General features: G+C 40.9%; 1 protein-coding gene across 1 annotated transcript in view; it reads right to left on the minus strand.

The window, feature by feature from the left end:
• The window catches only part of thsd7aa (thrombospondin, type I, domain containing 7Aa), a 173394-nt gene that overhangs the window by 50865 nt on the left and 108983 nt on the right, over window positions 1–13546 (minus strand). The window contains exons 8-11 of the mRNA XM_026157251.2: window positions 12382–12622; window positions 8529–8644; window positions 7235–7367; window positions 1842–1945 (exon numbers count right to left, since the gene is read on the minus strand). Coding sequence (XP_026013036.1) covers window positions 1842–1945; window positions 7235–7367; window positions 8529–8644; window positions 12382–12622 — 594 coding nt within the window. The remainder of the gene's footprint in view (window positions 1–1841; window positions 1946–7234; window positions 7368–8528; window positions 8645–12381; window positions 12623–13546) is intronic.

Here is a 13546-nt window from a genome sequence, read left to right on the forward strand (position 1 = left end):
ATGACATCAAGCTGTATGCCAAGAGTGAACGAGACATCGATTCACTGATCCACACTACCAGGCTATACAGCAATGACATTGGAATGTCGTTCGGACTGGAGAAGTGTAGTCGGATGGTAACAAAGAGAGGGAAGGTAGTCAGAACTGAGGGGATTGAACTACCAGAAGGCAACATTGCAGACATAGAGGACAGTTACAAGTACCTAGGGATCCCGCAGGCAAATGGGAACCATGAAGAGGCCGCTAGAAAGGCTGCAACCACCAAGTACCTGCAGAGGGTCAGGAAAGTCCTGAGGAGTCAGCTGAATGGTAAGAACAAGATCCGGGCCATCAACACGTACGCCCTGCCCGTGATCAGGTACCCTGCTGGGGTAATAGGCTGGCCAAAGGAGGAGATAGAAGCCACTGACATAAAGACAAGAAAGCTCCTTACCATGCATGGAGGGTTTCACCCCAAGTCCAGCACCCTGAGGCTGTACGCTAAGCGGAAGGAAGGGGGCCGGGTACTGGTGAGTGTCAGCACCACAGTCCAGGATGAGACAACGAACATCCAAGAATACATTGGGAAGATGGCCCCAACTGACCGAGTGCTCAGTGAATACCTCAGGCAGCAGAAACCCAAGAAAGAGGAGGGAGACGAGGAACCATCATGGAAGGACAGGCCCCTGCACGGTATGTACCGCCGGCAGATAGAGGAGGTGGCTGATATCCAGAAATCCTACCAGTGGCTGGACAAAGCTGGACTGAAAGACAGCACAGAGGCACTAATCATGGCAGCACAAGAACAAGCTCTGAGCACAAGATCCATAGAGGCTGGGGTCTATCACACCAGGCAAGACCCCAGGTGCAGGCTGTGTAAAGATGCCCCAGAGACAATCCAGCACATAACAGCAGGGTGCAAGATGCTAGCAGGCAAGGCATACATGGAACGCCATAACCAAGTGGCCGGCATAGTGTACAGGAACATCTGTGCCGAGTATAACCTGGAAGTCCCGAGGTCAAAATGGGAGATGCCCCCAAGGGTGGTGGAGAATGACCGAGCTAAGATCCTGTGGGACTTCCAGATACAGACGGACAAAATGGTGGTGGCTAACCAACCGGACATAGTGGTGGTAGACAAACAGAAGAAGACGGCCGTAGTGATCGATGTAGCGGTTCCCAATGACAGCAATATCAGGAAGAAGGAACACGAGAAGCTGGAGAAATACCAAGGGCTCAGAGAAGAGCTCGAGAGGATGTGGAGGGTGAAGGTAACGGTGGTCCCCGTGGTAATCGGAGCACTAGGTGCGGTGACTCCCAAGCTAGGCGAGTGGCTCCAGCAGATCCCGGGAACAACATCGGAGATCTCTGTCCAGAAGAGCGCAGTCCTGGGAACAGCTAAGATACTGCAGGACCCTCAAGCTCCCAGGCCTCTGGTAGAGGACCCGAGATTGAAGGATAAACCGCCCGCAGGGGCGTGCTGGGTGTTTAATAATAATAATAATAATAAATTTTATTTATGAACGCCTTTCAAGTCACCCAAGGACACTTTACAATAGGATAAAACACTTAGTAATATATATAGTATATATATATATATATATATATATATATATATATATATAAATGTATATATTGAGCTCTATTTCTTTTTCCTGTGTTTTATTCACACACTCAGGCTCCATAGTCTAAACACTCCTGATTAGCTCATTATCTGTGAAGCTGCAGTCAGGCACTCTGGTCCCTTACCACGTTACTCTGTGTGTGTGTGTGTGTGTGTGTGTGTGTGTGTGTGTGTGTGTGTGTGTGTGTGTGTGTGTGTGTGTGTGTGTGTGTGTGTGTGTGTGTGAGATTGTCCTCACCTCGAACCTGGAGACCTAGCCCACAGAGCTCTTGATTCCCAGGACTGCCCTCACGAACAGACCATGGAACCAATTGACATCTTCGCCACTTATGAGTTTTCCATCTGTCAAAAAACACATTATAAGAGAAGTCTTGAATGAAAATTGAACTGGTCTACTTTGTTCATATTTGGCCATCACAAGAAAACATCATATTCAGCACTGCATATTAGTTTTTGGCAGGTACTGAGTGAAAAAAGTCCCCCCACTTTTTTTTTAACTTGTGAAGGAGCTTGTTTATTATAAACATGAAGTTAGGATTAACAAACTTTATTAGACTGGCTTTAAATATATTGTATTATCAGATAATACATGTTATCAGATTAATATGATTTATCTTTGTATATTAATGTGCTACATACCACGAGCCTTTACGGTGGCAGTAATTAATCCATGACTTAAAAAGCCATCGGGTGGCTTAGCTGCACCAATCTCCAACTTTCCTTTCATCTCAAACTTTCATAAAAGAATAGTATGAAACCAGTTAACTGCTCACCTGCAGAGGAACAGTTTATTTGAAGCGTTTCATTCAGAATTCATAACTGTACAGAAACAGCTTTAGTGAAGGTCAAATCATCTTCTTGTAGCCTCTGACAGTGGATTAATTTCTGTGATTGTGCAATATCATTCAAAGGCACAGCATATATTTTCATTGCTTTGCAGACGATAATCACCTTTTAAATCAAATCAAATTCAAATTCAAATTTTATTTGTCAGGTACACAGTCATACACAGTACGATATGCAGTGAAATGCTTAGACAACTGCTCGTGACCTAAAGAAAACAAAAGGAAAAGGCTATGAATAAGATAGGAAATAAATATGAAAAATTATACAGTGTAAATTTAACTAGGAAGGAATAAAATATAAAAAATTAAGGTTAAAAATGAAATAACTGTACAACACAAATTAGAATGAAGGGTAAATTTAACTGGGAAAGAATAAGATAAAATATATAAATTAAAGTTGAAAATAAAATAACTGTACAACAAAATACACAATACACAGTATAAAACTATATAAGAATGTATGAAGAAATATAAATATAAATAAATATACACACAATAACAGCAGCTGTACAAGTATTAACTGGAAATGAAGAATATAGTGACCAGTGTTGTGCAATCCACATTATGTCTTGTGCAGTGCAAATATGCTTAAAGTGATTTAAGTGATGAAGTGAAAACAATGTCCAGAATGTCCAGTGTGTGTGTAAGAACTATATGTGTGGGTCAGTACTGTGTGGTGGTGTGATTGAGAGACCGTATCGCCTGCGGGAAGAAGCTCCTCCTCAGTCTCTCTGTGTTGGTCTTCAGGGAGCGGAATCGCTTTCCTGACCTCAACAGAGAGAACAGTCTGTTGTTGGGATGGCTGAGGTCCTTCACCATCTTCCTGGCCTTGGTCCAGCACCGCCTGCTGTAGATTGAGTGCAGGTCAGGGAGCTCGGAGCGGATGGTGCGCTCAGCTGACCGCACAACCCTCTGTAGAGCTCGTCTGTCCTGCATGGTGCTGTTCCCGAACCAGGTTAAGATGTTTCCCGTCAGGATGCTCTCTATGGTGCAGGAGTAAAAGTTCCTGAGCACCTTGGAGGGCAGTCGGAAGTCTCTCAAGCGTCTGAGGTGGTAGAGACGCTGACGAGCCTTTTTCACCACGGTGTTGATGTGACAGGACCATGACAGGTCCTGCGTGGTCAAGGTCAAGGTTCTTTATTTGTCACATGCATAGTTATACAAGTATAACACACAGTGAAATGTAGCCTGACACGCTCCTCGACATGTGCAAAAAACTTGGGGGGGGGGGGTGTAGAGGAAAAACATTATATATATATACATATATATATGTAGTATATACTAGAGATGGACCGATCCGATATTACGTATCGGTATCGGTCCGATACTGACCTAAATTACTGGATCGGATATCGGAGAAAAATAAAACATGTAATCCGATCCATTAAATATCACGAAAGCACCTCACAAAACTTGCAACACGCCGTAACTCGCCTCAGAACGTTAGCACGTCGGAGCAGTATGCATCACGTGATAGAGCGGCTGTGGCATGCGGGACCTGTCGGTGGTCTGGATAGCATGTGGAGCTTCGCTAGCAACCCGGCATTTCATTTCCGACAAAGTTATCCCCGAGAGAAGTAAAGCAAGTGTGTAAGTCCATCTCTGAATGTTTGTAAAGCATTCCTGCATTAAGCTTAACAAGCGATATATGGAGCGACTGCCTCCTCTTGCTGCTACTTCAATCATGAAACTGCTTAATGATCAGCTGATCGGCTTTTCTGTCGCGAGTCCGTCTCTCTTGTTTGCTTTTGGCCCACTTTGCACCAGAAAGAGGAAACCAGCGGCTGAACAACAGCAGCACGTTTAAGCTTGATCAGCTGTTGTTAGAATTTATTTAATATTACTTTCTACTCAGGATCTTTTTCTACGTAGCTGACGCTGGTAACTGTGCAGGGGCGGATCTAGCAAAGTTTAGCCAGGGGGGCCGATAGGGCATTAACAGGGAAAAGGGGGCACAAAGACATACTTTTCTTTCTTATTCTCATTTCAAATGTCAAGCTTTTAATAAATAATTATCTGACACCCAAAGTTTTAATTTGATGTAAAATGAATAGAAGTCAATTACTGTATATAGTGACTATTAAGTCTAATATATATACCCTAGTAAGCTATAGTACTTTTTCCTTTGGGAAGGTACCATCTGTGCAGTCTGCAATTTTGTTGAAGAAAGATGTTGAATCTATTTAATATTTCTTGAAAAATAATTGATTTCTGTGCATTTTTTTTTCACACTGCATCAAATTAAGGTTGATTACGTCGATTAAGCATCATGAGGTGGAGCGTGAGGGGTGGTTCCCTATTTTTTTATTTTTTTATTTTTGTTGTTGCTGGGAGTTGGAACCCTATTAGTTGGGTTGCTTAATATTTACGCTAAGTACTCTTTAAAATACCAGAATAGGGAGGATGGTGTAGGTTTAAGTTTATTAGATTGATCAGTATTGCTGAACTATGAAATATTTTTTTTTGCATACAGGTGTAACAGAATAGCTTTAGTGTAGTTGTTGTTTTAAACTTGAGTATGAACTTATACAAAATGCAGCAAGATATTTAAAAAAAACAGTTTTTTTGATTAAAAAAACACTATATCGGATTCATATCGGTATCGGCAGATATCCAAATTTATGATATCGGTATCGGACATAAAAAAGTGGTATCGTGCCATCTCTAGTATATACATTGGGTGAATGTGCAGTAGTAGCAGCAAGCAGGTGAATTCTGTACATTAATATGAATAGACATCTGACTATTTTACAGGATAGACAATATAAACATATTTAAAATTAAAGGAATTGAAATGTACATTGTGCCTTGGTTTAGTGTCTGGAAGTCCTGACTCAGTCAATTATAGATGATGTGAGAGGGCGGGTGTGTGTGTTTAGGGCACGGATGGCTTGGGGATAGAAGCTCCTCTTGAGTCTCTCTGTCCTTGCCCGGATGATGCTGAACCTTCTACCAGATTGCAGAAGTTGGAACAGTTTGTTGCCAGGATGGGACGGGTCCTTCAGTATCTGCGCTGCTCTAGTCCGGCATCTCCTGGTGTAGGTGTCCTGAAGCGGGGGGAGAGCAATCCTGCAGCAGCGTTCTGCTGTACGGATCACTCTCTGGAGAGCTTTTTGGTCCTTCACACAGCTGTTCCCAAACCACGATCTCCACAGCACCTGTATAGAAAATCCTGAGGATCTTTGGAGAGACCCTGAACTTCCTCAGTTGTCGTAGGTGATACAGGCGCTGCCTAGCCTTCCTGGTCGTGATGTGAACTCCGAGGTATTTGAAGCTGTCCACTCTCTCCACTGGGCACTCGTTGATGACGGGGGTCTGGTAGTTCCTCTCCTGCTTAGTGCTGAAGTCCACTATCAGCTCCTTTGTCTTACTGACGTTTAGAAGGAGGTTGTTCCTCTGGCACCAGTTCTCCAGATTCCTAATCTCCTTCAGGTAGGCCGTCTCGTTGTTGTCAGAGATCAGGCCCATCACGACGGTGTCGTCAGCAAACTTAATGATGGTGGTGGAGCTGGTAGTGGCCACACAGTCATATGTGTACAGAGAGTACAGCAGGGGGCTCAGAACACACCCCTGGGGGGCTCCAGTGCTGAGAGTGGTGGAGGCTGAGACATGTGTGAGACATTTTAATTAATATGTGTGTGTTATCCCTGTGTTCATAATATAGTTAAACTGTAGGAATGTCTTAAAGATATAAAGACCTGGATGGCCTCTAGGTTTTTGCACTGGATCATAAAAATGACAGACACTTGCTGGCATTACCTTGACCTTCTGCAGCACTGTAAGGGATGCTGGAGTCGATTCTGACATTATATTTATATAATGTAAATAATATTTTGGCTTTATGCTGCTACACTATTATTCATTGCTTCTGCAACACTGACAATAAAAATGCTTATCTTATGCTGGAGTGTTTCTAATTTTAGATTCTAATTTTGGAGATATTGCACTCGTCGTTGCAGAGTATCTGTAAAATTAGAATCATCTTTTCTCAGAGTTATACTGAAAAAATAGTTCATGCATTTATCGTTTTATTATTATTATCAGGATTTCCTAAAAACTCCCTGGAAAGCCTTCAGTTGATCCAAAACGATGCAGCGAGTGTGCTGACGGGGACTAAAGGTCTCAAATAATCAGGCCCCATCCTATCTTTATGAACTCATAGTACCATATCACCCCAATAGAGCACTTTTCTCGCAGCCCACAGGCTCGCTTGTGGTTCCTGGGATATTTAAAAGCAAAACAGGAGGCAGAGCCTTCAGCTTACCGTAGAACCAGCTCAAGATGCATTTCTTCTTTGCAAACTCTTTTCTTTAATTAATAAATATTTGTAATATGTAGTCTGGATTTTCACAATGAGTCCTTTGTCTCGTCTCCCTCCGCTCACCCCCAACCAGACACAGTAGTCGTCTGCCTTTTCCTGAGCCATGTTCATTTCGGTTGTTCATGTTAAGAATGGCTTTTTCACACACATTTCAACATAACATTAGTACTGATACAAAAGTGGTTCTCTTCTGACACTGAGTGAAAAAACACAGAAATGATGAGGATGGAAAAAATGTCAATGTCCTCCACGTGTAAAACCATTCCTGTTTGGGGGTTTCTCATTGTTGCCCCTTTAATGCAGTTACCAAATCAACATCCCAGATGTTTAACTGACTTGATGCTATTCTCTGATCTAAAAAGTATTCCTTATATTTTTGTGTCTGAGCGGTGTACAATGATTTAAACTATATTAATAGCATTTAAATTCATGCATGAATGCGTATTTATTGAACAGGACCCATACCTGTATCCCTCACAGACAGAGGGAGTCTCACAATCTCTTTCCTGGGTCAGTACCTCAGGGCAGTCCTGTCCTCCGTTAGCTGGCAACTGGATGATGAGCCGTTTCCTGTATTGCTTCTTTTTAGTGTTACCGCCTAGGGGAAGCCACAAGAGAACACACTGATCCTTTAAACTGAAGTTACCAATATGCCCTGAATCTTTAAAGCTGTTTTTTAAAGATAGGATGTATTTGGTGTCCTCTGAGAATATATATTATTAGCCTATCTAGCATACTTATGTAATTCCTCACCCTGTACAAGAAGACAGCATTTCAAGGAGAGGCTAATATAATTGAGTGAAATCTCAAATGTCATCTCCATTATCTGCTCTATGGTATCCAATACAACCTGACAGTTAGAGATAATTGACTTTACAGGAAGTCCACTTCTATCAGGATTACTATATCAGGTTAAAGCTTCCAGTGATTGAGTTTGGATAATTTATTAAGGATGAAAATGGTTTGGGGATGCATTGCAGCTGGACTATTACTTCTAAAAGTAAGCATCTTATAAGCCTAATGCACACTTCAACGTGACCAAAGGATCTGAGAATGTAACAAACAACAAAGATGTCTCTGGAACATTCACTCTATTAAAGCTTGTATAAGAGAGATGAAATTGTAATTGTGTGCAGATTGAATGAAATAGAGTGACTCATTTGTTTGGCTTCTGGTTTTCCATATTTACATGGAAACGTGTTCCTTTATATTGTAGAGTCTTTACCTTGCAATATAAAGTAAAGACTCTTCAATATAAAGCACCTTGAGGGGACTGATGTTGTGATTTGATGCTTTATAAATAAAACTGAACTGAATTGAATTCAAGCAGCTGCTACATCAGAAGTGTCAGCCTCCACCGAAATAACCCTCACTATTGCTATACAATCCTTTTTCATCATACCTTAGCTTAAAAAGAACAAAAACAACAATAACTGGACCGTCAAACGTCTTCTCCCACATTGCTTGCCATCTCCACTAGGTAACATCCTTGGGGATCTAACCCTGGGAACCTTTGTTGGAAACACTGCATTTCCATGGCATTTATTAAACATGTCACAACATTCACAAGAGAACTGGGATATCTGATATTCCTTTTCAGTGAAGAGGCTGCTGCTATTATTTATCTGCTACAGCTAAAATAATGATTTGCATATTTTCTGTGCTTTATTATTGGGGTGCCTGCTTTACACAGGCACATTCTAGCTGTTTGTGGCCTTTCTAACATTGTTAGAAGCATTAATGTGTGCATTGAGTCTACCTGTCTGACATGTTGATGGACAGGGGCTCCAATCACTGTATGGGGTGACAATACAGTCTCTCTTGCATGGCAGCAAACATGGCCTGACAGTGTCTGGACGAACACTCTCCGGACACCTGAAAGTACATCACTGACATGTCACACACACACAGAGTACCCTTGAAAATCTGATAGAGCCGCAGTGAACACACTGCACTGTAAAAACAAATTCCATGACGTTTTATAACATGTTTCTAAAATGTCTACTTAAAATATTAATAAAATTTGTGGAATAACATGACAAATGTAAAAATTTCCCCCTTGATGATAACAGTTAATTGCGTATCGTTTTTTGCTGGATAACATCCTGCAGAAGTCTCACACATGTCTCCAGAGCAATCCCAGCTCATTCTTCTTTGACGAATCTCCTCCAGATTTGATCGTCTTCGGCACGGACCTCGGTCTTCAGTTCACAAACATTCAACAGGATGAAATCATGACTTTGGGCCTCATCAGTAAAGTTCACTTTAGTCTTATGGAGGCAGTGCTTAAAATCTTTTGCTTCTTACCAGAGGTGTGGACTCGAGTCACATGACTTGGACTCGAGTCAGACTCGAGTCATTAATTTTATGACTTTAGACTTGACTTGAAAAAATGTTCTAAGACTTGTGACTTGACTTGGACTTTTACACCAATGACTTGGGACTTGAATTGGACTTGAACCGGTTTACTTGAAAAGACTTGATATTTTACCCCAAATATAAAATTTAACATGCATATTATATAGAGATTGAAAATGTGACGTCATTCACGGGTAGAACCGCAAAGGATTCTGGGAACTTGTGGCAAGCGGTACTAGCGCACGCAGGCTTTCAATTGAAACCAGTCACACAGCGATAAAAAGAAACACAAAAATGTCAAGAAGCTGTTGTATTATTAACTGCAATAGCCGGTCGCATGACAGCCACGGGAAGCCGACGGGTAAAGAGATCGGTTGTTATCGGATTACGTCGTTGAAGAGAAATTGTTCGAGCCATGTTTCCGAAGTAACAAAGATGCGACTGGATTGCAGCCATTCAAAGACCAATTATAACGTCCCAGAACACTCCAGCTCACAGGTTAGTCTGCTCCAAGCATTTCCACAAAGGTCAGTCTGCTGTTGTAGTTAATGCGTCATTTTTCTTAACATAATTGGTGATATAGGTTACAAGCAAGTCTGGCGCTGAACAGAAATTGTCGCGCTATGCTCCTTTGTTTATTGTGCATAAATAGTGAATTGTCCTGACAGAATATTGTGTTTCGCTTCTGTTATTATGGTACATTGACAAAAACATATACTTTTATTCACAGGGTAAAACAGTTGTTTTGTATCACTAATTGTCCAGTGCGATTACAGCATACAGTATTATTGTCACTGCTACATTTCTGTGATGCTACCAGAAATTATTTCCACTGCTAATTAATTACCGTTGAGCTCAAAGGTCCTATTAATAAACGGTTAACGAATGTGTATTTATGACGACGATTTGTGAGACTGGTAAACTTATGATACGTACGATGGTCTTTACTTTCTACACGGTGCATTTCAAGGTCCTGCACCCATCCGTCGGTAAACTGTACCTGGGCTTGTTGCAGTGACCGGAAGTTACTATACTTATAAATATGCATATAAATATGCTACGATGAGATAGCTGACTTCATCTAACTAGCAAATGTTTTCCAGGCTACGTTGGTGATGCAGTTTTTTTTTTAATTATATTTTTTAAAAAATATCATTTATTTATGTATGATATTTTTGTCATGCGATTTTAAAGCCAGTCCTACAAGCGCATCCAAGAATAACATGCAGCTTATCTCAGAACTGTCGGTGAAAACTATTCTTGGAGCTAGGTTTAATTGAGCTGCATTTTAAAGAGGTGCAATTTCACAATTTGTGTATATTTTCTAAGTTCACTATTTTGTCATGTGTTGAGAAAAACACAGATTTAAAAATTACATGGTCTAATATTTACATTTAGCATATAACTGCAACATTATTTTTTTCGTTTTTTTTTTAAAGACTCGAAAGGACTTGAAATTCAAAATTTCAGACTTATGACTTGACTCGGACTTTTACACCAGTGACTTGAGACTCGACTCTGACTTGCCTGACATTACTTGAGACTTGACTTGAGACTTGAGGATAAAGACTTGAGACTTACTTGAGACTTGCAAAACAATGACTTGGTCCCACCTCTGCTTCTTACCTCTACCAGTCTTATTCTGATGATACTTCTTACTCCACTGTGCTCTCTAAGAATCAAAACTTCTGTTTCTCAAGTCTAAACTGATGTTTTTGGCGTGATGCTTTCTCAACTGACAGCTAAAGCCTTGCTGAGTTTTTTGTGTATGTGTACATTGGAAGATAGAACAGAAATATTTCTTATTGCAAACTGGGCAGTAACGCGTGATCCGATTACTTTTTGCAAGTAACGAGTAAAGTAAGGGATTGCTATTGAAAAAAGTAGTTAGATTATTTACTTTCCCATAAGCATGCCTCGTTGCCGCGTTACTAAACGGTGTTTTTGTTTGTGAGAGTGTCTCATGACAATGACATACAAGTGTGCGACGTTCGTGGCAGCAACAGATCAACAATGGATAATATGGAGTGCAGGAGAGAGTACGACCATGCAGCATTTAAAGCTTGGAAGTACTCACACTACTTTGAGTTTTAAAAAGTGACAAAAACATTAGCGTTGGCTGTACACTCTGTGTGGGAAGAAAACCTCTTTCTACAGTGAAAAATTAAATTTCAAATCTGAGCGAGCACCAAGCACGCTGCCACGGGAACGTGACATTCACAGAGAAACCCCCGGATCCCGCCCACTGACATGACTGCTGCGGCACCAGGCAAACCTCCACCTGCTCCACTCCTGCTAAACAGGTGAAAACAGATTTAAAAGCAACAGGACTTAGTGCTGTTGAGTCTTTATTATTTATTTTTTGCAAATTGAGAGGTAAAATGTCTTCAGGAAACTTGAAGTCCTGTTCTTTTCAAGCTCCACTGACTACCAGGATGATGCAATAAAAACTGCATCAAGTGCAATCAGATTGGCGCAATATTATAATAAGAAGGGTCACATTATTTTTAGGTGCTTCCAATTCTTGTCAAGTTCCCTGACATTTCGTCAAAAGACGTTTGTGAGCACCAAACGAGTTAATTATGAATCCCATCACCACTGCATTGAGCTTCCCCTGATCACCTCCTGTGTATTTAAGTCCTGTCTTCCTTTGTTCGTTGTCACGTCATCTGGTTTTCCTCCAAGTCTCGTCAGTCATCAGTCTCGTCACAGTTTTTGTAGTTTTCCAGTTTATGTTTTTCAGTTCGCACTTGCCCTGTTCGCCTTTCCTAGTTTTTGTTCATGACAATCAGCCATAATAAAGGCTCATTTTTTGTTGAAAACGTGCAGTTCCTCTCTCAGCGTCTGCTTTTGGGTCCTGTTCACAAACACACCGGCGAACCCCGCCCTCACATCTATCTTTAAACATTGTCTGACATTGTTTGTTTTACATGTTGAACAATTTAGCCAGACTCATCTATCCATTTCATCTGGAGATAAATCAGAAAAGCATATTTATTTAAAATATCAGTTCACACAATCCAGTTGCATTGATGTGTGCATACAATGTTATCACAAGTGACAGAACAGACAGTCAAAACATAAAAATAAGAGAGAAGGTGAAAAAGTCCCAGAATAATTTTACATGGATAGATATTTTTGTTCAGTTTTTGTACTGGTAATGAACTGGGACAATTTCATGCCCTTTCAACTTCACAAGACGTGCAATAGAGTATTCGGTCATATGCCAAAATATGCTGATTAGGTTTTCTTACTTTTTGGGAGGAACCTGGCCCACATTCACCCGGACACAAATGACTTTGCGGGTTTGCATCCCCACAGAACAGGAGACATCATCTCCACGAGTACGGCCCACAGATGTGTTGGTTGATGGAATGAAAGAGTCCTCGATGCATTGTCCCCATGGACCAGTTTGCCAGTGGTAGACAGTACAGGGATGGTCATTGCACCTTCTCACCTCCTGCAGAGCACTGATGTTTGGACACTGGACTCCACCTGAGAAGCAATCGAAAATTGTAGCACAGTTGTCAGTGGGGTAGTATTAGTGCTAACAAATGACCAGGACACAGGAGTGAGGGTTATGAAATTGAAAACAAAATGAAATTGGAATTGTAATAAAAATGCAAAAATGTTATTACTATTTATCAACATTCAAATTCAGTGTCTGAGGTGGAAATGCAAAGGACAGTGGACCAATTGTGAGAGAGGATCTCTAACTAGTTTTTGTTTATGTTTGTTCACTTATGAAGGTCGAGTCAAAAAGGACTAACAAACAAACTGCAGTGACACTCTTTTCAGCACTTTGTCCCAGCTGAGCACCTGACACCTGTGTAGCATCCTGTGTTAGCATGTTCAGTCTTACGCTCCTCCAAAAGTGCAACAAACTGTTTGTGATTCAGTGCTCTTGCCCTGATGAAGGGAACTATTCACAACATTAACAAACTACTTCCTTGCTCACAAGTGGTCACTACGGCAGGTTTACAGCTTCCTGACACAGCCACCAAGGTTTGTTCACTACTTAGGCAAATGTGTAATCCACTATACTGTAGAGCTACTTAGTGACAACATCAACTACCATGTTATTTTTTAGTATTGAGTTACACAATGCCTCCTAGGATATAATACAATGCAAAAATACACAGTTCAGTTCTGGGTTCATTTCAGTCACTTTATCCTTAAACTCAACCTTTATTATTTAGAATAGACATTTGTTAAATAAGATACAGAGCATCTCCAACTCAGTGCAAACATGTAGGGGGGGAGGGTTAGGGGGGGCACAGTTCTGCTGCGCTACATATATAAAATGTATAAAAATGTACAAATATACAATCTGGTGTAAGAAGAAAAAAGTAAATAGGTAAATAAATAGTTTGTTTTGTATATACAGTTTGGGTTATTGCGCATAGAATTTATTATTGC

The sequence above is a fragment of the Astatotilapia calliptera genome, chromosome 22, assembly GCF_964374335.1.
Source record: "Astatotilapia calliptera chromosome 22, fAstCal68.1, whole genome shotgun sequence".
Classification (NCBI taxonomy): Eukaryota; Metazoa; Chordata; class Actinopteri; order Cichliformes; family Cichlidae; genus Astatotilapia; species Astatotilapia calliptera.